This window comes from Oncorhynchus kisutch, linkage group LG27 (assembly GCF_002021735.2).
Source record: "Oncorhynchus kisutch isolate 150728-3 linkage group LG27, Okis_V2, whole genome shotgun sequence".
NCBI lineage: Eukaryota > Metazoa > Chordata > Actinopteri > Salmoniformes > Salmonidae > Oncorhynchus > Oncorhynchus kisutch.
The window spans coordinates 31,570,831-31,591,522 of record NC_034200.2 but is presented as its reverse complement, the minus strand read 5'-3'; the positions used below and the strand labels follow the sequence as shown (position 1 = coordinate 31,591,522).

Here is a 20,692-nt window from a genome sequence, read left to right as displayed (position 1 = left end):
TTTTTAAGTAATGTAAAAATAAAACAAATCTGAGCCGTAGATCTCGCCTTGCATTTTGACTCAGGAAGTGATCTTCACTCAGAAAGGGTTGATCTCCACTGAACGAGCCTATTCCAAGCCCTGAGTTTCCTGCGCCAGTGAGCTCGGGACAGACAGCTGATTTTTATAATGCTTCCACTGGATATATGGGATCATCAGATCATGATATTTTGCTCTTTCACATCGAGGGAGTTTTGGAAAGATTTTTCAAATCCAGAGGAACTATCATTTGATGTCAAATTTAAACATTAAAATTTTAAAAATACTTTGTTGCCTTGTGTGAGGTGAAGAAAAAGTGACTGAGAAGCTCAGCTTATTGGTGGTGTACGTGGTGTGTTAAGACGATCAGAAATCAGACATTGCCAAATGGGCAAGGAGTCTTTGGAAATTCTTTGGGCCTTCCTCTGACACCGCGTGGTATAGGAGTTGTCGTGTCCTCTTAACGACTGTCTTAGTTTGTTTGGACCATGATAGTTTGTTGGTGATGTGGACACCAAGAAACTTGAAGCTCTCAATCTGCTCCACTACAGCCCCTTCAATTAGAATGGGGGCATGCTCGGTCCTCCTTTTCCTGTAGTCCACAATCATCGCCTTTGTCCTGATCATGTTGAGGGAGAGGATGTTGTCCTGGCACCACACGGCCAGGTCTCTGACCTCCTCCCTATAGGCTGTCTCATTGTCACGGTATCTGTGTGCATTCAAATTGCCATCGATAAAATGCAATTGTGTTCGAGGACAGTAGCTTATGCCTTCCCATACCATAACCGCACCCCCATGGGGCATTCTGTTCACAAGATGTTGACATCGGCAAACTGCTCTCCCACACGATGCCATACACTTGGTCTGCGGTTGAAGCTTGTTGGACGTACTGCCAAATTCTCTAAAACTGTTTTTCTGGTAGAGAAATGACTTTTAATTCTATGGCCACAGCTCTGGTGGACATTCCTGCAGTCAGCATGCCAATTGCACACTCCCTCAAAACTTGAGACATCTGTGGCATTGTGTTGTGTGACAAAATTTCACATTTTATAGTAGCCTATTGGCACCTGTGTAATGATCATGCTGTTTAATCAGCTTCTTGAAAAGCCACATGTCAGGTGGCTGGATTAACTTGGCAAAGGGGAAATGCTCAATAAGAGGGATGTAAACAAATGTGTGCACCAAATTTGAGAGAAATAAGCTTTTAGTGCATTTGGAACATTTCTGGGATCTTTTATTTCAGCTCATGAAACATGGGAACAACACTTTACATATGCATGACATAAGTATTTGATACATCAGAAAAGCAGAACTTAATATTTGGTACAGAAACCTTTGTTTGCAATTACAGAGATCATATGTTTCCTGTAGTTCTTGACCAGGTTTGCACACACTGCAGCAGGGATTTTGGCCCACTCCTCCATACAGACCTTCTCCAGATCCTTCAGGTTTCGGGGCTGTCGCTGGGCAATACAGACTTTTAGCTCCCTCCAAAGATTTTCTATTGGGTTCAGGTCTGGGAGACTAGATAGGCCACTCCAGGACCTTGAGATGCTTCTTACGGAGCCACTCCTTAGTTGCCCTGGCTGTGTGTTTCGGGTCGTTGTCATGCTGGAAGACCCAGCCACGACCCATCTTCAATGCTCTTACTGAGGGAAGGAGGTTGTTGGCCAAGATCTCGCGATACATGGCCCCATCCATCCTCCCCTCAATATGGTGCAGTCGTGCTGTCCCCTTTGCAGAAAAGCATCCCCAAAGAATGATGTTTCAACCTCCATGCTTCATGGTCGGGATGGTGTTCTTGGGGTTGTACTCATCCTTCTTCTTCCTCCAAACACGGCGAGTTTGGATGCTGAAATAATTTTGTGAGTGGACAAATGTGTACGGATAGCTTACAGGAGCAACTTTGTTAAGTGATTGTTTGACAATCAGATGAAAACATCATGACTGGTTGTGTTCATGCCACATTAAAAAGGAACAGGGGGCATGTCCATATTGCTAGGGAAAGCTAAGCTTTCCCTGAAGTAAATTGAATTATATAGCCTAATTAGTTTACTCCTGTCTATACAGAAATACATAATCATTAAAAATAGGCTACTACACAAGAAAGGATGATTTAACCACAGAGGATCAATTGCTTCTTTAAAAAAAAAAGTTTTAAAATCGCAGCCTACAGTCGGAAGGGCCCGCAATTTGGGCAGTGTGCGCTGCAAGCAAGAGAGGCCCAGCCAGGCATATCGCAGCATTTTACAAATAGAATTATATGGATTAAACAACATTGTTTTTAAAAGTTTTTTTAAAGACATGAGTAGACAAAACTTTATTGCATTTGGGGATCAACCCCCTCCCCCCTACATTTGGCCATGGAAAAGCCTTCACAGTTGCATCCTTCCTCAGGGAACTAACTGTCTGCTGCTGGCTGACAACAGGGTGGCAGGTTTTTACATGTGCTGCTCTAGAGTTCCATGGCCCAGCAGACTCACCTAGGGATAGGGGGAAGGACACGTTAGTTTGTCTGGGATACTTTTAGAGGGAGGAGAGAGTATGAATTGGAGTGAGTACAGTCATTCCAACCAGTGACCGTGGATAATATGCTATATGTCATCACACAGACAGCCATAGTGAAGGAGGTTTACATAGTGCGTAACGTATATTACCACCAGCAGAGCTTACTTCTCTACTCTGGAGAGATTGCAGGTTGTTGGCCAGAAGGCTTTGGTGGTCCTTGGAATATTCTCTCTGTAGCACCTATAGAGAAATGGATAGAGGAACAGAATGCAATTGAATGAGAGAGCAAGAGCGTTAACATTTACATTGTTAAATATTGAGGAATATAAAGGGTGCCTTCCAATCAGACAAATGGATGCATGAAACACAGCAACGGTTTTCCAATGAAGGAGTGTGTTCGGGGAGAGGCTTGTGTTGTCCGTCAGAAAAGTAGCAAAGTCTGTCCTTCAACTAATTAAAAACATAGAACAGCATTTTTCCTGACCAAACAGCTGTGTTGGACATGCATTTAATGCATTTTGTTTTGAAGGCAGCCTTACTCTGTAGTTGAAGTGGTATCATGTCTATAACTTCCCTCACTCCCCCTACAGGGTTAATACACATTTTAGGTAGAATTTAATGAATTTCAGGCTAATTGATCATTAGAAAACACTTTTGCAATTATGTTAGCACAGCTGAAAACTGTTGTCCTGATTGAAGAAGCAATAAAACTAGCCTTCTTTAGACTAGTTGAGTATCTGGAGCATCAGAATTTGTGGGTTCGATTACAGGCTCAAAATGGCCAGGAACAAAGACCTTTCTTCTGAAACTCGTCAGTCTATTCTTGATCTGAGAAATGAAGGCTATTCCTTGTGAGAAATTGTCAAGAAACTGAATATCTCGCACAACGCAGTGTACTACTCCCTTCACAGAACAGTGCAAACTGTCTCTAACCAGATTAGAAAGAGTGGGAGGCCCCAGTGCACAACTGAGCTAGAGGACAAGTACATTAGTGTCTAGTTTGAGAAACAGACGCCTCACAAGTTCTCAACTGGCAGCTTCATTAAATAGTACCCACAAAACCAGTCTCAACGTCAACAGTGGAGACGCGACTCCGGGATGCTGGCCATCTCTGTCCAGTGTCTGTTCTTTTGCCCATCTTAAAATTGTATTTTTATTGGCCAGTCTGAGATATGGCTTTTTCTTTGCAAATCTGCCTAGAAGGCCAGCATCCCAGAGTTGCCCCTTCACTGTTGACTTTGAGACTGGTGTTTTGTGGGTACTATTTAATGAAGCTGCCTTTGACAGCTTTGCACACTCTTGGCATTCTCTCAACCAGCTTCACCTGGAATGTTTTTCCAGCAGTCTTGAAGGAGTATGCTGAGCACTTGTTGGCTGCTTTTCCTTCACTCTGCGGTCCAACTCATCCCAAACCATCTCAATTGGGTTGAGGTCAGGTGATTGTGGAGGCCAGGTCCTCTGATGCAGCACTCCATCACTCTCCGTCTTGGTCAATTAGCCCTTACACAGCCTGGAGGCGTGTTGAGTCATTGTCCTGTTGAGAAACAAATGATAGTCTCCCTAAGTGAAAACCAGACGTGATGGCGTATTGCTGCAGAAGGCTGTGGTAGCCATGCTGGTTAAGTGTGCCTTGAATTCTAAATAAATCAGTCTCACCAGCAAAGCACCATCACACTTCTTCCATGCTTCACAGTGGGAACCACACATGCAGAGCTCATGAAGTTCACCTAATCTGCGTCTCACAAAGACATGGCGGTTGAAACCAAAAATCTAATTTGTAGTCATCAGACAAAAGGACAGATTTCCACCGGTCTAATGTCCATTGCTCCGGTTTCTTGGAAGCAGGTCTTTATTGGTGTCTTTTAGTAGTGGTTTCTTTGCAACAATTTGACCATGAAGGCCTAATTCATGCAGTCTCCTCTGAACAGTTGATGTTGAGATGTGTCTGTCTGTTACTTGAACTCTGAAGCATTTATTTATGCTTCAATTTCTGAGGCAGGTAAAAATAAATTAACTTATCCTCTCCAGCAGAGGTAACTCTGGGTCTTCCTTTCCTGTGGCGGTCCTCATGAGAGCCAGTTTCATCATAGCGCTTGATGGTTTTTGTGACTGCACTTCAAAAAATGTTCAAAGTTCTTACATTTCATCATTGACAATGTCATGTCTTAAAGCAATGTTGGACTGTCATTTCTATTTGCTTATTTGAGCTGTTCTTGCCATTGAATGGACTTGGTTTTTTACCAAATAGGGCTATCTTCTGTATACCACCCCTACCTCATCACAACACAACTAATTGGCTCAAACACATTAAGGAAAGAAATTCCACGAATTAACTTAACAAGGCATACCTGTTAATTGAAATGCATTACAGGTCACTACCTCATGAAGCTGGTTGAGAGAATGCCTAGAGTGCAAAGCTGTCACCAAGGCCAAGGGTGGCTACTTTGAAGAATCATTTCAAATATATTTTGATTTGTTTAACACTTTTAGTTACTACATGATTCCTTATGTGTTATTTCATAGTTTGTCTTCACTATTATTCTACAATGTAGAAAATTGTCAAAATAAAGAAAAACCTAGGAATGAGTAGGTGTCCAAACTTTTGACTGGTCCTGTATAACATTGCAACATTTAACCAAATACGTTTTATGCCTTTTGAAATAATTCACTCAATAAATATATCAGATTAAATTGCTTTGGTAGGATACAAATATTTTTATTCAGCTGAACAAGCCTACACGTTTTATTCAGGAAATGTACCTTTTCTAGTTTAGCTATTAGCATGTATTAATGTAGTGGTTACTTTACATGCTGACTAGCGAGTTGCAATGTCCCATACATTGGATGCCCAAATCAACTGGAAGGATCTACAAAACAAGTTGAAGCCACAATCAGATACATCTAAAAAAAACTAAAAACTAAAATGTAATTCACAAGATTAGAGTCACTAATACAATTACAAAGTGAATCGTTTGTTTTATATTTAAAAAAACTGTTGAAATTAATCATATGAATTGTTCAAAACAGTCAAACAGTTTGTATGGCCTTATTCACAAGAGTCAGTGGAAAGTTTAAGACCTGACAAAAACATGAATACATGCTAATAGCTAAACCGTTAACTAGAGGGTACAAGATATGTTTTGAATTGGCTACCTAGTTAGTCTGTTCTCTATTCTATAGACTAGGCCAGGCCTGGGTAAAGGCCGGCCCAGGGACCGTATGCGGCCCGCGACCTGATTCAATATGGCCCGCGGAATCATGCTCAGATCAAATAATTTGCGTTAAATAGGTTTTTCAAAACTTTACTGTTATTCAAATTAAAAGCCCAATGAATACTCGCCTTTGTGTAATTTTTTAACTCCCACCGCTTGTGGAACATTTCTTTTGAAGGTACGTGTAAATAACAACTGCACGAAGACAGACAGTGACTGATAGGCTGACACACGTCACCGTTACAAATAGTAGCTAGCTAGAAATTGCGCAAAAATGTTTTTTTCAATGAAAAGGAAAGTAGACGAATGTGGGGTGTTACAGCAAGAGAGGACATCGAAATATTTATTTATTGAAGAATCAGGGAAAGCTGTGTGCTTAGTGTGCAAAGAGAGCATCGCTGTCTTAAAGACTACAACTTGTCCCAATACTTTCAGACGAAGCAGGCAGAGAAATATAGGAATATATTTTCTTAGCAGAACTGCATCGAAAGAGTTTCTTTCTCAGTTGCAAAAGCAGCAAGGACTTTTCACAACGACATTGAGAGCTAGCTATGTACTGTCCCACGAAATTGCTAAACATAGTAAGTCATTCGCTGAGGGGGATTTTTTTATTTTTTTTAAGTATTGACTCTGCAGCAATACTTTTCCCCGACAAGAAAGAGCGGTTTAAAAAGGTGTACCTGTCAAAACGAACAGTGACACGGCGTGTTGTTGATATTCTTACGAGGCATAACCCCATACTTTGAAATTACGGAGGAGTTTGCTTCAATGAAGAGCACAACCACAGGGAAAGATGTGTTGGAGTCGGTTAATAAGTGTGTGGCAAAGCTGGGACTGAGTTTTGAAAAGTTATCAAGTATGACCACTGATGGGGGCCCAAACTTGACAGGAAAAAAACGTTGGCCTTTTGAAAATGATACAAGATCAAGTAGCTGAGCTGAACCCAGATCAGAAAAGTATTTTTCCTGCATTGCATTATTCAGGAGGTGCTCTGTAAATGTGTTCTGAAAATTAGCCATGTTGTGGATAGTCACTAAAGTGGTCAACTTCATAAGAGCAAAATCTTTAAACCACAGGCAGTTTGTCTAACTGTTGGAAGAGAGTCCTGTCATGCAGATCTCCCCTACCACACAAAGGTGAGATGGCTGAGATTGGGGAATGTGCTTAAAAAGGGTGTGGGACCTGAAGTTGGAGATTGCAGAGTTTTTGCAAATGAAAGGAAAATGTGTATTTCCCTCAACTGCAAGATAGAGTGGTTGGCTGATTTTGCCTTCACAGTGGACATCATGGCCCTCATGAATGAACTGAATTCCAAACTAGAAGGGAAGGGCATTTCTTTCACATCAGATGTACAGGGAAAATTACTGCTCCTGACCCGCCAGCTAGAAGCCAACAATCTCACCCACCTTCTGACACTACTAGTCTGTTCCCTATCAGATGACCAGCGGGAGAAGTATACATCGCTGCTGCATGCTTTGAACAGTGAGTTATCTCGTCGTTTTGAGGATTTCAAAGCATTGGAAAATGACATGCTGTTGGTTTCCTCTCCTTTCAGCTTCAATGTGGATAACGCTCCCACGGACCTGCAACTTGAGCTTATCGATCTTCAGTCTGATGCAGTGATTGGAAAACTATTCAAAACACTGTCACTGATGAGGTTCTATGCATCTCTTGAACAAAACTTTCCAAAGATTAGGAGTCATGCTCAGAAGAGGTTTGTACTGTTTGGGTCAACCTATGTATGTGAACAGATATTTTCAGTGATGAAATATAACAAGTCAGATCACCTCTTACCGACTCACCTCCTAAGCAATCCTGTGCATAGCGACGTCAGAAACTATAATCGACTTCACTGCTCTAGTCAACACCCATCAGAGACTTAACTTCTCACACTGATTGAGTAGTTTAAATGTAATGTTGAGCTCTCGTGTTTTTGTGCATACCCGTTAAAAAGAGTTCTGTTCGTGGTGCTGAATGTACTTTTCCCTCCATGTAGTTCATGTTAAATAATGAAAATACCTACCAAAAGGAGAACATGGATGTGGTTTATTTCTCTGCATGTTAAAAAAGTAAAATAAGTAGCATATCTGGATGTGATTTACAGTAGATGTCACAGTCATACACAATGTATAATCCTGTAATATGATTCTGGCCCACGATGGCAAAAATATATTCTAATGTGTCCCTCCATGGAAAATAATTGCCCAGGCCTGGGCTAGGCCTACCTGCTGCTGCAGTGTCTGACAGTCTCTCTCTCCTTGAGCAACAACCCACTCATCTCGCACAAATGCAGGTGATACTGATAAGTTTATATTTATTGGACTGATTAAATATTTTAAGAATGTGCCTAAATAAATTATATTTTAAAAAATTAAAAGGAGTGCCGCACACACTAGGAGCTCAGATGCAAAAATATTTATGTCCAACGTTTCGACAGACAAGCTGTCTTCATCAGGGTGAAGAAGACAAGCTTGTCTTTCAAACTTTTGGGACAAAAGTGTTCCACTACGCTAGCCAGCACCTCGCCAAAATAGGTGTGCGTTTCTTTCGCCTCTAAATAAATTATATTAACATATTATTAAGGTAATTTCCATTGCTTTTCTAGGCCTGGAAAACACCATTTCAAAATCCCATAACTTTTCTAGTATTTTCATGACCGTACGAATCCTGCCCCTAAGCCCTCACCCTTGACCCAAGGCCTCCTGCCAAACCCTCTGAGTCTCTTTGACATGGAGTTACTCCAGAAGTAGACAGGTTTATGGTGCATAGGGTTTCTAGACTCCTCATGAGTAGAGTAGTATATACAATGCCTTCTGAAAATATTCAGACCCCTTGAGTTTTTTCCACATTGTTAGGTTACAACCTTATTCTAAATTATTTTTTTAAACCATCAATATACACACACAATACCCCCTTTTTTTTTGTTGGAAGGTGAACCTTCACCCCAGTCGGAGGTCCTGATCAGTCTGAAGCAGGTTTTCATCAAGGATATCGCTGTACTTTGCTCCGTTCATCTTTCCCTCTATCCTGACTAGTCTGACTCTCCCAGTCCCTGCTGCTGAAAAATATCCCCAAAGCATGATGCTGCCACCACCATGCTTCACCATAGGGATGGTGCCAGGTTTCTTCCAGACGTGACACTTTGCATTCAGGCCAAAGATTCAATCTTGGTTTCATCAGACCAGAGAATCTTGTTTCTCATGGTCTGAAAGTCTTTTACCTTTTGGCAAACTCAGGAGTGGCTTCTGTCTAGCCACTCCACCATAAAGGCCTGATTGGTGGAGTGCTGCAGAGATGGTTGTCCTTCTGAAAGGTTCTCCCATCACAACAGAGGATCTCTAGAGCGCTGTCAGAGTGACCATCGGGTTCTTGGTCACCTCCCTGACCAAGGCCATTCTCCCCCGATCGCTCAGTTTGGCCGGGAGGCCAACTCTAAGAAGAGTCTTGGTGGTTCCAAACTTCTTCCATTTAAGAATGATGGAGGCCACTGTGTTCTTGGGGACCTTCAATGCTGCATAAATTTTTTGGTACCCTTCCCCAGATCTGTGCCTCGACACAATCCTGTCTCGGAAAATTATTTCGACCTCATGGCCTGGTTTTTGACATGCAATGTCAACAGTGGGACCTTATATAGACAGGTGTGTGCCTTTCTAAATCATGTCCAATGAATTGAATTTACCACAGGTGGACTGCAATCAAGTTGTAGATGGAAACAGGATGCACCTGACCTCGATTTTATGTCTCATAGCAAAGGGTCTGAATACTAATGTAAATTTTTTCATTTCACCTTTATTTAACCAGGTAGGCTAGTTGAGAACAAGTTCTCATTTACAAATGCGACCTGGCCAAGATAAAGCAAAGCAGTGCGACACAAACCACAACACAGAGTTACACATGGAATAAACAAAACATACAGTCAATAACACAATAGAAAAAAGTCTATATACAGTGTGTGCAAATGAGGTAGGACAAGGGAGGAAAGGCAATAAATAGGCCATAGTGGTGAAATAATTACAATTTAGCAATTAAAACACTGGAGTGATGGATGTGCAGAAAATGAGTGTGCAAGTAGAGATACTGGGATGCAAAGGAGCAAAAGAAAAACAGTATGGGGATGAGGTAGTTGGATGGGCTATTTACAGATGGGCTATGTACAGGTGCATTGATCTGTGAGCTGCTCTGACAGCTGGTGCTTAAAGTTTGTGAGGGAGATATGAGTCTCCAGCTTCAGTGATTTTTGCAATTCGTTCCAGTCATTGGCATCAGAGAACTGTAAGGAAAGGCGGCCAAAGAAGGAATTGGCTTTGGGGGTGACCAGTGAAATATAGGTGCTGGTAGCGATCGGTTGAAGAGCATGTTTAGTTTTACTTGCATTTAAGAGCAGTTGGAGGCCACGGAAGGAGAGTTGTATGGCATTGAAGCTCACCTGGAGGTTAGTTAACACAGTGTCCAAAGAAGGGCCAGAAGTAAACAGAATTGAAAAATAAGGTATCTTTTTTATTAATGCGCTTGCTAAAATTTCTAAAAACCTGTTTTCGATTTGTCATTATGGGGTATTGTGTGTGTATTACTGAGGCTGTAATGTTAACAAAATGTGGAAAGTCAAGGTCTGAATACTTTCCATAGGAACTGTATATTTAAAAAAAAAAAAATGTATTACTTACTGACATGGAGTGCTCCATGTTCCTGCTGGTAGGTCTCAACCTGGATGCAGGGAAATGGCCTGCAGGACTCGGAGTATGGTTGTATCTACTGTATCTCCACCAGGCTCCTGGAAATCAGACGAGAAACCTGCATAGATTAACCAAATAAAATGGTACCTCTATTTAGTCAAGTCAATATTCTTTTTTTTTACATTGGAGTGTATAGGTTTATGTTCCAGCACTTCACCAACACCTCATTCAACTAACTGATCTAAATTTGACAAAAACTTGCATGCAGTTCAGTCCGCTGGGACAGAAATCACCCACGTCTGTATTATTGAATGAACTTCAAGTTACAAGCTTACAATTCTGCATGATATAAATATATCCACACATGTTATTCTCTGTCTAACCTTGTGAATAACCTCCAAGAACAAGTTTAAATTTAGCTAGCTAGCTAACGCTAGCTGCTGTCAATTGTCTGACATGTACCATTATATTTCACGTTAAACACACCTTTTCACAAAATCAATCGATGTACACATGAAATAGATGATTACCTTCAAGTAGACTTTTATTCTAGTACTTCAGGCCGAGGATTAAGTAACGTTGTTACTTTGTAGAAATGACTTCTCTTTTCCTCTTCAAGCTAATTCCTGAGATTTGACTGATGGAACAATCCAGCCAATGGTTGGAGCAATAGGCGGCTGTGGTTTTAGCTGATTGGCCAGGAGTAAAAAAGGTCCTCCAGGTCTGCTCAAATCATTTGACTTGCGAATGTCTTTCTACAAATGTACGAATCACTTGGTAATGTGACAGAACTCTGAGAATGCATATTTTTGATTCACATCAGAATATTCATAGTGGTAAATGGACATGTAATAATCAGATGTGGACTCGAGTCACATGACATGGACTGGAATCTGACTGAAGTCACAAATCTGATGATTTGAGACTCGACTTGATAGAAAAGAAAATAACTTGAGACTTGACTCCACTTTGACTTGAAATTATCTGGCCAGATTTTGTAACGTTTTGTCAATCATTTTGTGGCACGGAGTCTCTGTGGATTACTCTCCTGGCACCCAGAGACGGTATTGCACTTGCAAACAAAACAGACTGGCTAGTGAAACACACACTCAACCCTCTGATTGGACCGGCAAACTGTCAATCAACACAGGTTGAGAACTAGAGCAGTGAAGGTTTTGGGGAGGTTGCGAGTAGGCCTATAATTATTTTGATAAATATTTTAATAGGCTACATACAGTATACGCTAGGCTATCATTTGTATTTTAGATTTGTAGATTTGGTTATAAAATGTGGATACTAACGTAGGTCTAGAGAATTGCACAAAATTCTTATTTTAAAAACATCTAAATCGGTGCTTCAGAAACAACAAGTTTCCCGTCCTGACTGTTGACCAATCAGCATTAGCACGCAAAGGCGGGTGCACATATCCACATCAGTGACCAGAAAGCGCTTGTTTAATTTTCTCTGGTTTTGCCTGGCAAAAACAGAGTAACCTACCTGCATTAATATTATCCATATAAAGCTGGCTAACGTTTTAGCAATCTGCTACGGACACATCTTTGCCACAATACCTGCAGTGCTTGACTTGAGCTGAAATAGGTGCCGGTAGGTCTACTCATTTTGGGTGCCGGTACTGTTTATATTTAGGTACAGGAGCTCCACTATACTTTTGAGGTAATATTCTATAAAAAAAAAAGAACAGGAGCTCAAGCAGTAGAACATGTTAGGTGCCGGTACTCAGCTCCGGTGATCTCCTGCCCAAGTCATGCACTACCTGGTGGTTTCATTGATCATTTTCATATTTCCAATAGGCCTAGTTTAGTTGAGTAATAATTAATATAATTCAGTGGTGGTACTGTATGTCTAAAGATAGTGTGATGTTACAGCTATCTTCTATACTTATGGGATTGTTGTAGTAACGCCTTAGAACGTTGCGCCACTCGGGAGGCCCCGCCACTCGGGAGGCCCCACCACTCGGGAGGCCCCACCACTCGGGAGGCCCCACCACTCGGGAGGCCCCACCACTCAGATTTTGTACTAGACAAAATATTTTTGCATAATTAAGTCAAAAAACAAACAGATTACATGCTTTGTACTGTTTCTAAAAAAAAGACATTTATTAGTAAGAAGTAATGTGGTACAATGCTACATTTCTTTTCATTTTTTGTAACCCGAGTCTTTTAATAATCAAAATATCAGAGAAAATGTTCAGCTGCCCCTTTTAAGGGTGGGAGGTTAACATAGTAATGGGGCCATTTGAGTCCTTTCACGTGTCATATTTGGGATACGACAAGGACATCTCTTTGCTATTAGTTGAAGCAGCAGACTCAAGTTGAAAAACAACCAAACTTGTGAACAAAACAATGTAAACAGCCAAGAAACAATGTCTCACTTTGTTGACCACCGAGTAAATTAGACCAGCTTTTATGCCTGTGCACAGTGCCTCCAAAAATGAATCGATCAGCACTTCACTCATTGCGCACAGCTCCCATGCCAGGCAGTGTTTCTGCATGGGGTGGGATATAGGATTCCTATTTCTTTGTTCAAATAGCAGCTATGACCGGCCTTCCTAGTGGTATAGTGCTCTAAGGCGCCACTACAGACTCGGGTTTGATCCCAGGATGTGTCGCAGCCGGCCGTGATTGGGAAACCCATAAGGCAGTGTACAATTGGCCCAGCGTCGTCCAGGTTAGGGGAGGGTTTGGCCGTCCGGGATATCCTTCTCCCATCGCGCTCTAGCAACTCCTTGTGGCGGGCAGGGCACATGCACGCTGACTCATGTCGACATGCGGTACAGTTTTTCCTCTGACACGTTGGTGCGGCTAGCTTCCGGGTTAAGCGAGCAGTGAGTCAAGAAGCAGCGCGGCTTGGCGGGGTCGTGTTTCGGAGGACGCATGGCTCTCAAACTTCGCCTCTCCCGAGTCTGTATGGGAGTTGCAGCGATGGGACAAGACTGTAACTAACAATAGGATATCACGAAATTGGAGAGAAAATGGGGTCCAAAAATACAAATATAGAAAAATAGCAGCTATGAAACAAAACTGCAGAAATACTTTGAAAATCTCTACTGTAGCATGTCTAACCCTAACTTGCACATGTGGTCATACTTGACTTTGACTTTCTTTTGGCGAATGTAATGCTCCCACAGGCAGAGCCCCACCTGTTTTGAGCCCCACATTTTTAGCTAAAAAAACAAACATAAAATATTTTTGGGGGGGCGGTGGGTTGCCTGTTTTGCATGTTATTTTGGTGTTAATACGTGTCACATATCAGTTTGCAAACAATGTAAAATAAAAATGATTTGAATTAATAAATGCCAAAATGCAGGTATTTCAGCCTTGCTCAGTGCTTTCTGTCGTGGTGTGGTAGCCAGCGGAAAATACGTAGCGTAGGGGTTGGTAATGTTTTCTAGTTGCACCAGCGATTGGCTCAGTGTTCTGTCACTCATGGGGACACTACTTCACTGCCATTTAAAAAAAATATATTTCACCAGGTAGGCCAGTTGAGAACAAGTAGGGAGGCAGGCAATAAATAGGCCCTAGAGGCGAAAATAATTACAATTTAGCATTAATACTGGAGTGATAGATGTGCAGGTAGAGATACAGGGGTGCAAAAGAGCAAGAGGGTAAGTAATAATATGGGGATGAGTTAGTCGGGTGTGCTATTTACAGATTCACTGTACCTATACACAGCCATCGGTAAGATGCTCAGACAGCTGATGCTTAAAGTTAGAGAGGGAGATATAAGACTCCAGCTTCAGAGATTTTTGCAATTCGTTCCAGTCATTGGCAGCAGAGAACTGGAAGGAAAGGCGGCCAAAGGAAGTTTTGGCTTTGGGGATGACCAGTGCAATATACCTGCTGGAGCGCGTGCTACGGGTGGGTGTTGCTATGGTGACCAGTGAGCTGAGATAAGGTGGGGCTTTACCTAGCAAAAACTTATAGATGACCTGGAGCCAGTGGGTTTGGCGGCGGATATGTAGTGAGGGCCAGCCAACGAGAGCATACAGGTCGCAGTGGTGGGTAGTATATGGAGCTTTGGTGATAAAAAAGATGGCACTGTGACAGACTACATCCAGTTTGCTGAGTAGAGTGTTGCGGGCTATTTTGTAAATGACATCGCCAAAGTCAAGGATCGGTAGGATGGTCAGTTTTATAGGGCAAGTTTGGCAGCATGAGTGAATTATGCTTTGTTGTGAAATAGGAAGCCAATTCTATATTTAATTTTGGATTGGGGATGCTTAATGTGAGTCTAGAAGGAGAGTTTACAGTCTAACCAGACACCTAGTTATTTGTCCACATATTCTAGGTCAGAACCGGCCAGAGTAGAGACGCTATTCGGACGGGAGGATGCGGGCAGGAATCGGTGTGTTGTATGGCCTCGAAACTCATTCGGAGGTTTGTTAGCACAGTGTCCAAAGGGCCAGGTGTATACAGAAAGGTGTCGTCTGCGTAGAGGTGGATCAGAGAATCACCCGCAGCAAGAGCGACATCTTTGGTATATACAGAGAAAAGAGTCGGCCCAAGAATTGAACCCTGTGGCACCCCCATAGAGACTGCCAGAGGTCCGGACAACAGGCCCTCCGATTTGACATACTGAACTCTGTCTGAGAAGTAGTTGGTGAACCAGGCGAGGCAGTCATTTGAGAAGCCAAGGCTATTGAGTCTGCCGATAAGAATGCGGTGATTGTCAGAGTCGAAAGCCTTGGTCAGGTCGATGAAGGCGGCTGCACAATAATGTCTTTTATCGATGGCAGTTATGATATCGTTTAGGACCTTGAGCGTGGCTGAGGTGCACCCACGACCAGCTCGGAAACCTGATTGCATAGTGGAGAAGGTACGGTGGGATTCGAAATGGTCGGTGATCTGCTTATGAACTTGGCTTTCGAAGATTTTAGAAAGGCAGGGCAGAATGGATATAGGTCTATAACAGTTTGGGTCTAGAGTGTCTCCCCCTTTGAAGAGGGGGATGACCACAGCAGCTTTACAATCTTTGAGGATCTCAGACGATACGAAAGAGAGGTTGAATCGGCTAGCAATAGGGGTTGCAACAATTTCGGCGGATAATTTTAGAAAGGGAGGGTCCAGATTATCTAGCCCAGCTGATTTGTAGGGGTCCAGATTTTGCAGCTCTTTCAGAACATCAGCTGTCTGTATTTGGGTGAAGGAGAAGTGGGGGGAGGGGTTTGGGCAAGTTGCTGCAGGGGGTGCTGAGATGTTGGCCAGGCTAGGGGTAGCCATGTGGAAAGCTTGGCCAGCCATGGAAAAATGCTTATTGAACTGATCGATTATTGTAGATTTATCGGTGGTGACAGTGTTTCCTATCCTCAGTGCAGTGGGCAGCTGGGTGTAAGTGCTCTTATTCTCCATGGGCTTTACAGTGTCCCAAAACCTTTTGGAATTAGTGCTACAGGATGCAAATATCTGTTTGAAAAAGCTAGCCTTAGCTTTCCTAACTGCCTGTGTAAACATCCTGACTTCCCTGAAAAGTTGCATTTCGCGGGGCTATTCGATTCTAATGCAGAACGCCACAGGATGTTTTTGTGCTGGTCAAGGGCAGTCAAGTCTGGGGTGAACCAAGGGCTATATCTGTTCTTAGTTCTACATTTTTTGAATGGGGCATGCTTATTTAAGATGGAGAGGAAAGCACTTTTGAAGAGCAACCAGGCATCCTCTACTGACAAGATGAGGTCAATATCCTTCCAAGATACCCGGGCCAGGTCGGTAAGAAAGGCCTGCTCGCTGAAGTGTTTTAGGAAGCGTTTGACAGTGATGAGGGGTAGTCGTTTGACAGAGGACCCAGTACGCACGCAGACAATGAGGCAGTGAACGCTGAGATCCTGGTTGAAGACAGCAGAGGTGTATTTAGAGGGCAGGTTGGTCAGGATATCTAAGAGGGTGACCATGGTTACAGATTTAGGGTTGTATCTGGTAGGTTCCTTGATGATTTGTGTGAGATTGAGGGCATCAAGCTTAGATTGTAGGACGGCCGGGATGTTAAGCATGAAGATAGATGGGGGGCGATCAATTAACATATGGTGTCCAGGGCATAACTGGGGGCCGAGGGGGGGTCTATATCAAGCGGCAACGGTGAGAGACTTGTTTCTGGTAAGGTGGATTTTTAAAAGTAGAAGCTCGACTTGTTTGGGCACAGACCTGGATAGTAAGACAGAAGTCTGCAGGCCCTCTCTTCAGTAGCTTGCAACTCCGCTCCCTTTGGCAGTTCTATCTGGTGGAAAATGTTATAGTTAGGGATGGAAATTTCAGGATTTTTGGCGGCCTTCCTAAGCCAGGATTCAGACACGGCTAGGACATCCGGGTTGGCGGAGTGTGCTAAAGCAGTGAATAAAACAAACTTATGGAGGAGGCTTCTAATGTTAACATGCATGAAACCAATGCTTTTACGGTTACAGAAGTAAACAAATAAGAGTGCCTGGGGAATGGGAGTGATGCTGGGGGCTGCAGGGCCTGGGTTAACCTCTACATCACCAGAGGAACAGAGGAGGAGTAGGATAAGGGTACAGCTAAAGGCTATAAGAACTGGTTGTCTAATGCGTTTGGAACAGAGAGTAAAAGGAGCAGGTTTCTGGACTGAAGAATAGATTCAAGGCAATGTACAGACAAGGGTATGGTTGGATGTGAGTACAGTGGAGGTAAGCCTAGGCATTGAGTGATGACGAGAGAGGTTTTGTCTCGAGGCACCATTTAAGCCAGGTGCGGTCACTGCATGTGTGGGGGGTGGAACATAAGGGCTAGCTAAGGAATATTGAGCAGGGCTGGAGGCTCTACAGTTAATTAAGACACAAACTACTAACCAAAACAGCAATAGACAAGGCATATTGAAATTAGAGAGAGGCATGTGTAGCTGAGTGATCATAGGGTCCAGTGAGTAGCTAGGCGAGCTGGAGGCACGGCAATTCAGACAGCTAGCAGGCCGGGGCTAGCAGCAGGCTGGCAGATGGGCCTCAGGGGAACGTCGCAACGGAAGAGCCAAATCTAAGGGTAGCGCTGCTGCTACTCTTTGTAGCAGCATTTCATTGAAGAGAAATTATATTGATAAAACGTATCGGTGCTCATCGGCCATAAACATTACACAACAAGTTGGAAATCGCAAATTCAACAATAAGTGGTTTTGATGGAATTGGTGGCTAACTGCAAGCATAGCAAAGAAATCACTAGCCTGCTATTCAGTGGAGTGGCTGTGTGGTCCCAAGTCTGGGTTTAAGGGTCTCTTTTCCAAGCTTCAAATGATAAACATTCAACATTGGCCATGCTGTCAATCCAGCATAATTTCTGGCACGCTCAAAACAACTGTTAACTCGGAACTGAGAAATCTCACTTCAGTGAGTTCAAGACAATTGGGAACTTGGGAAAACACGAGCTCAGACTGGGAAAATACGTTTTGAACGGTCATCCAACTCAGAATTGTAAGTGGGGAACTCTGGCCTCTTTCTAGAGCTATGACCTGAAGATCACTGGCATCATCATTCTTCAAGTCCCAGAAAATAAATAATTCTTGCAAATCTTATTGAATGTATTCAAATGACAAATTTGCAACCATTTGTTAAAAAAAAAAAAATCACACATCATGATGATACAAGCTTGCCTAATTAAATTACACATTTGAAAATCGTACTTGCAACCACGAAATTCAAAATACTAACTTCTGTCATTATTTTCCCATACCAGTCCATTTAAAACCATTTAAAATACACCCATGCTATTTTGTCGGGAAATTTAACTACAGTTGAGACCACTGACATGACATTGATGCAGATACCAATATTTTGCTGCGGCATGCGCTTTACGGTCAACATAATCTGTGCGGGGTGGGCTCGTCGTTTATATGACGCTGTCAATCAAATTTACTCTACTTGTCTGCTCAGTCTCACGACTGGGTTTTCCTCCTGATTATTAGGCTATATGTCTTTGTTGATTGAGTATATAGAACAAAATACTGCTGTCCCAAATGCTTCAATGCATAGACATTGCTGTTCATCTCACGCTTCTTCCTCGCCTAGAGTGCATGCAGAAAAAACAAAGCTATATTTTGATGCGCGCTGTCAAACATGCATGCACGCCCCATATTTGCACTGGAGCAGCTATAATACTGTGCAACTTTTGAAGACGATTGGCCTCGGGATTCCTCTCCATTTGAGAATAACTAACCACACGAATGTGATAGTAAGGAGACTGGTTTCCATTCATGCATATCATATTTGCTGGCATATGGGGCTGTTTGTTATTGTTTACCTCCCTGGCCAAACTACGTGCCGCCGCACATATTACTGCATTTGACAGGTCGCGAGCATTCACAGCAAATAGCTAAAAACAGACACGCTTACCCTCGCTGCTCGGGTAATACTCAAATCTTTCATCACTTCCTCGAATGCTGCTGTCTCTTCTGCCTGTTTCTGATTATGCAAAGCGATTTTCTCGCTAAATTTCCGCGGATTATTCGATGTCGCCATGTTTCGCTCTTCTGCTCCGCTTTCCCTCCAGAGACGTTGCGTGCCCACGTCCTTGCGCGTGGGCGTAGTTAAGGCGCACATCTGGAACGCCCGCGTTCCCCACATTTTTCACCAGGGATGGGTAAAATGCAAAAAGGGATAGGTCATTTCCCCCCTCATTGTTGCTTAAACGTTTTATCCACTGTCCACTTGCGGATAATCTAAAATCAATTATATATTTTTAAATAAATGATCCCCTATTGAACATGTTGGTACGGATCTTCTTATTTTGAATGCCTTGTTTAGCCGCTAAACCCACTGTACTGTACATGGCATAACAATACTCTATCCTGTTCCCATTATTTTCCTCTGATGAAAGCTATAGCCTACAGAGAAAAGCAGTTGTGTGTCTGTTACTTTCCAGTTTTTGTAGTCTTTAGTAGCCACTGGCCAGATGTCCCTACTCAAATGAGTGTGCTTTTAGAATTCTCACTGGGAATGAAATGCATAAACCACTGTCAACCACATGCTAAAAGTACCAATACTGGCAAAAAAAATCTAATGGTTTTTCTTTTTCCCACAGACACATAAGGCTAAAGAGCTACAGGCACAGTCCATGCACAATGAAACAATATGCTGTTTCACCCACTATTCAGAGTAGTGGAAATAAATTGTCTGTAAAGTAACCAAGGAAACCATTGAAGAGGGTATACCAGGGCAATGGGTGTGTGGGAATATGTTGTTATTGCCAGCTAAACCCTGAAAAAAAACCTTGAAGTTGAGCCTCAGTGAAAAGGCTATAGGTAGCATGGATTAAATGACATCTTGGTAGATTTCTGTGTCCTGCTCCACAGATATTGTTTACATTAATCTAGTTACATAAATACATCAGCTACAACAGGCTTCCCTGTACATAGAGACATGTAATCACAGGCTTCCCTGTACATGTAGACATGTAATCACAGGCTTCCCTGTTCATAGAGACATGTAATCACAGGCTTCCCTGTACATAGAGACATGTAATCACAGGCTTCCCTGTACATAGAGACATGTAATCACAGGCTTCCCTGTACATAGAGACATGTAACCACAGGCTTCCCTGTACATAGAGACATGTAACCACAGGCTTTCCTGTACATAGAGACATGTAACCACAGGCTTCCCTGTACATAGAGACATGTAACCACAGGCTTCCCTGTACATAGAGACATGTAACCACAGGCTTCCCTGTACATAGAGACATGTAACCACAGGCTTTCCTGTACATAGAGACATGTAACCACAGGCTTCCCTGTACATAGAGACATGTAACCACAGGCTTCCCTGTACATAGAGACATGTAACCACAGGCTTCCCTGTACATAGAGACATGTAATCACAGGCTTCCCTGTTCATAGAGACATGTAACCACAGGCTTCCCTGTACATAGAGACATGTAACCACAGGCTTCCCTGTACATAGAGACATGTAATCACAGGCTTCCCTGTTCATAGAGACATGTAACCACAGGCTTCCCTGTTCATAGAGACATGTAACCACAGGCTTCCCTGTACATAGAGACATGTAACCACAGGCTTCCTTGTACATAGGGACATGTAATCACAGGCTTCCCTGTTCATAGAGACATGTGACCACAGGCTTCCCTGTTCATAGAGACATGTAATCACAGGCTTCCCTGTACATAGAGACATGTAACCACAGGCTTCCCTGTACATAGAGACATGTAACCAAAGGCTTCCCTGTACATAGAGACATGTAATCACAGGCTTCCCTGTACATAGAGACATGTAATCACAGGCTTCCCTGTACATAGAGACATGCAACCACAGGCT

General features: G+C 42.7%; 1 protein-coding gene and 1 long non-coding RNA gene across 8 annotated transcripts in view; both read right to left on the bottom strand.

Annotated features, from left to right (window-relative positions):
- The window catches only part of LOC109872130 (CREB-regulated transcription coactivator 1), a 41,392-nt gene extending 22,444 nt beyond the window's left edge, over positions 1-18,948 (bottom strand). For 4 of the 6 annotated variants that reach the window (XM_031806623.1, XM_031806626.1, XM_020463249.2 and 1 more), the window contains exon 1: positions 18,756-18,948. In XM_031806623.1, the coding sequence (XP_031662483.1) occupies positions 18,756-18,881 (126 nt within the window). In that variant the 5' untranslated portion in view covers positions 18,882-18,948. The remainder of the gene's footprint in view (positions 1-18,755) is intronic. The other 2 variants (XM_031806627.1, XM_031806628.1) reach the window with 1 other exon arrangement.
- Positions 1,958-11,461, bottom strand: LOC109872131 (uncharacterized). 2 transcript variants are annotated; one of them, XR_002252403.2, is made up of 4 exons: positions 10,942-11,461; positions 10,403-10,529; positions 2,692-2,766; positions 1,958-2,501 (listed from the first exon to the last, which is right to left on the bottom strand). It is a non-coding gene; the product is annotated as an uncharacterized LOC109872131 (long non-coding RNA). The 2 variants fall into 2 exon arrangements; XR_002252404.2 differs by having other exon boundaries at positions 10,403-10,509; positions 10,942-11,228.
- Positions 18,949-20,692: the final 1,744 nt, after the last annotated feature.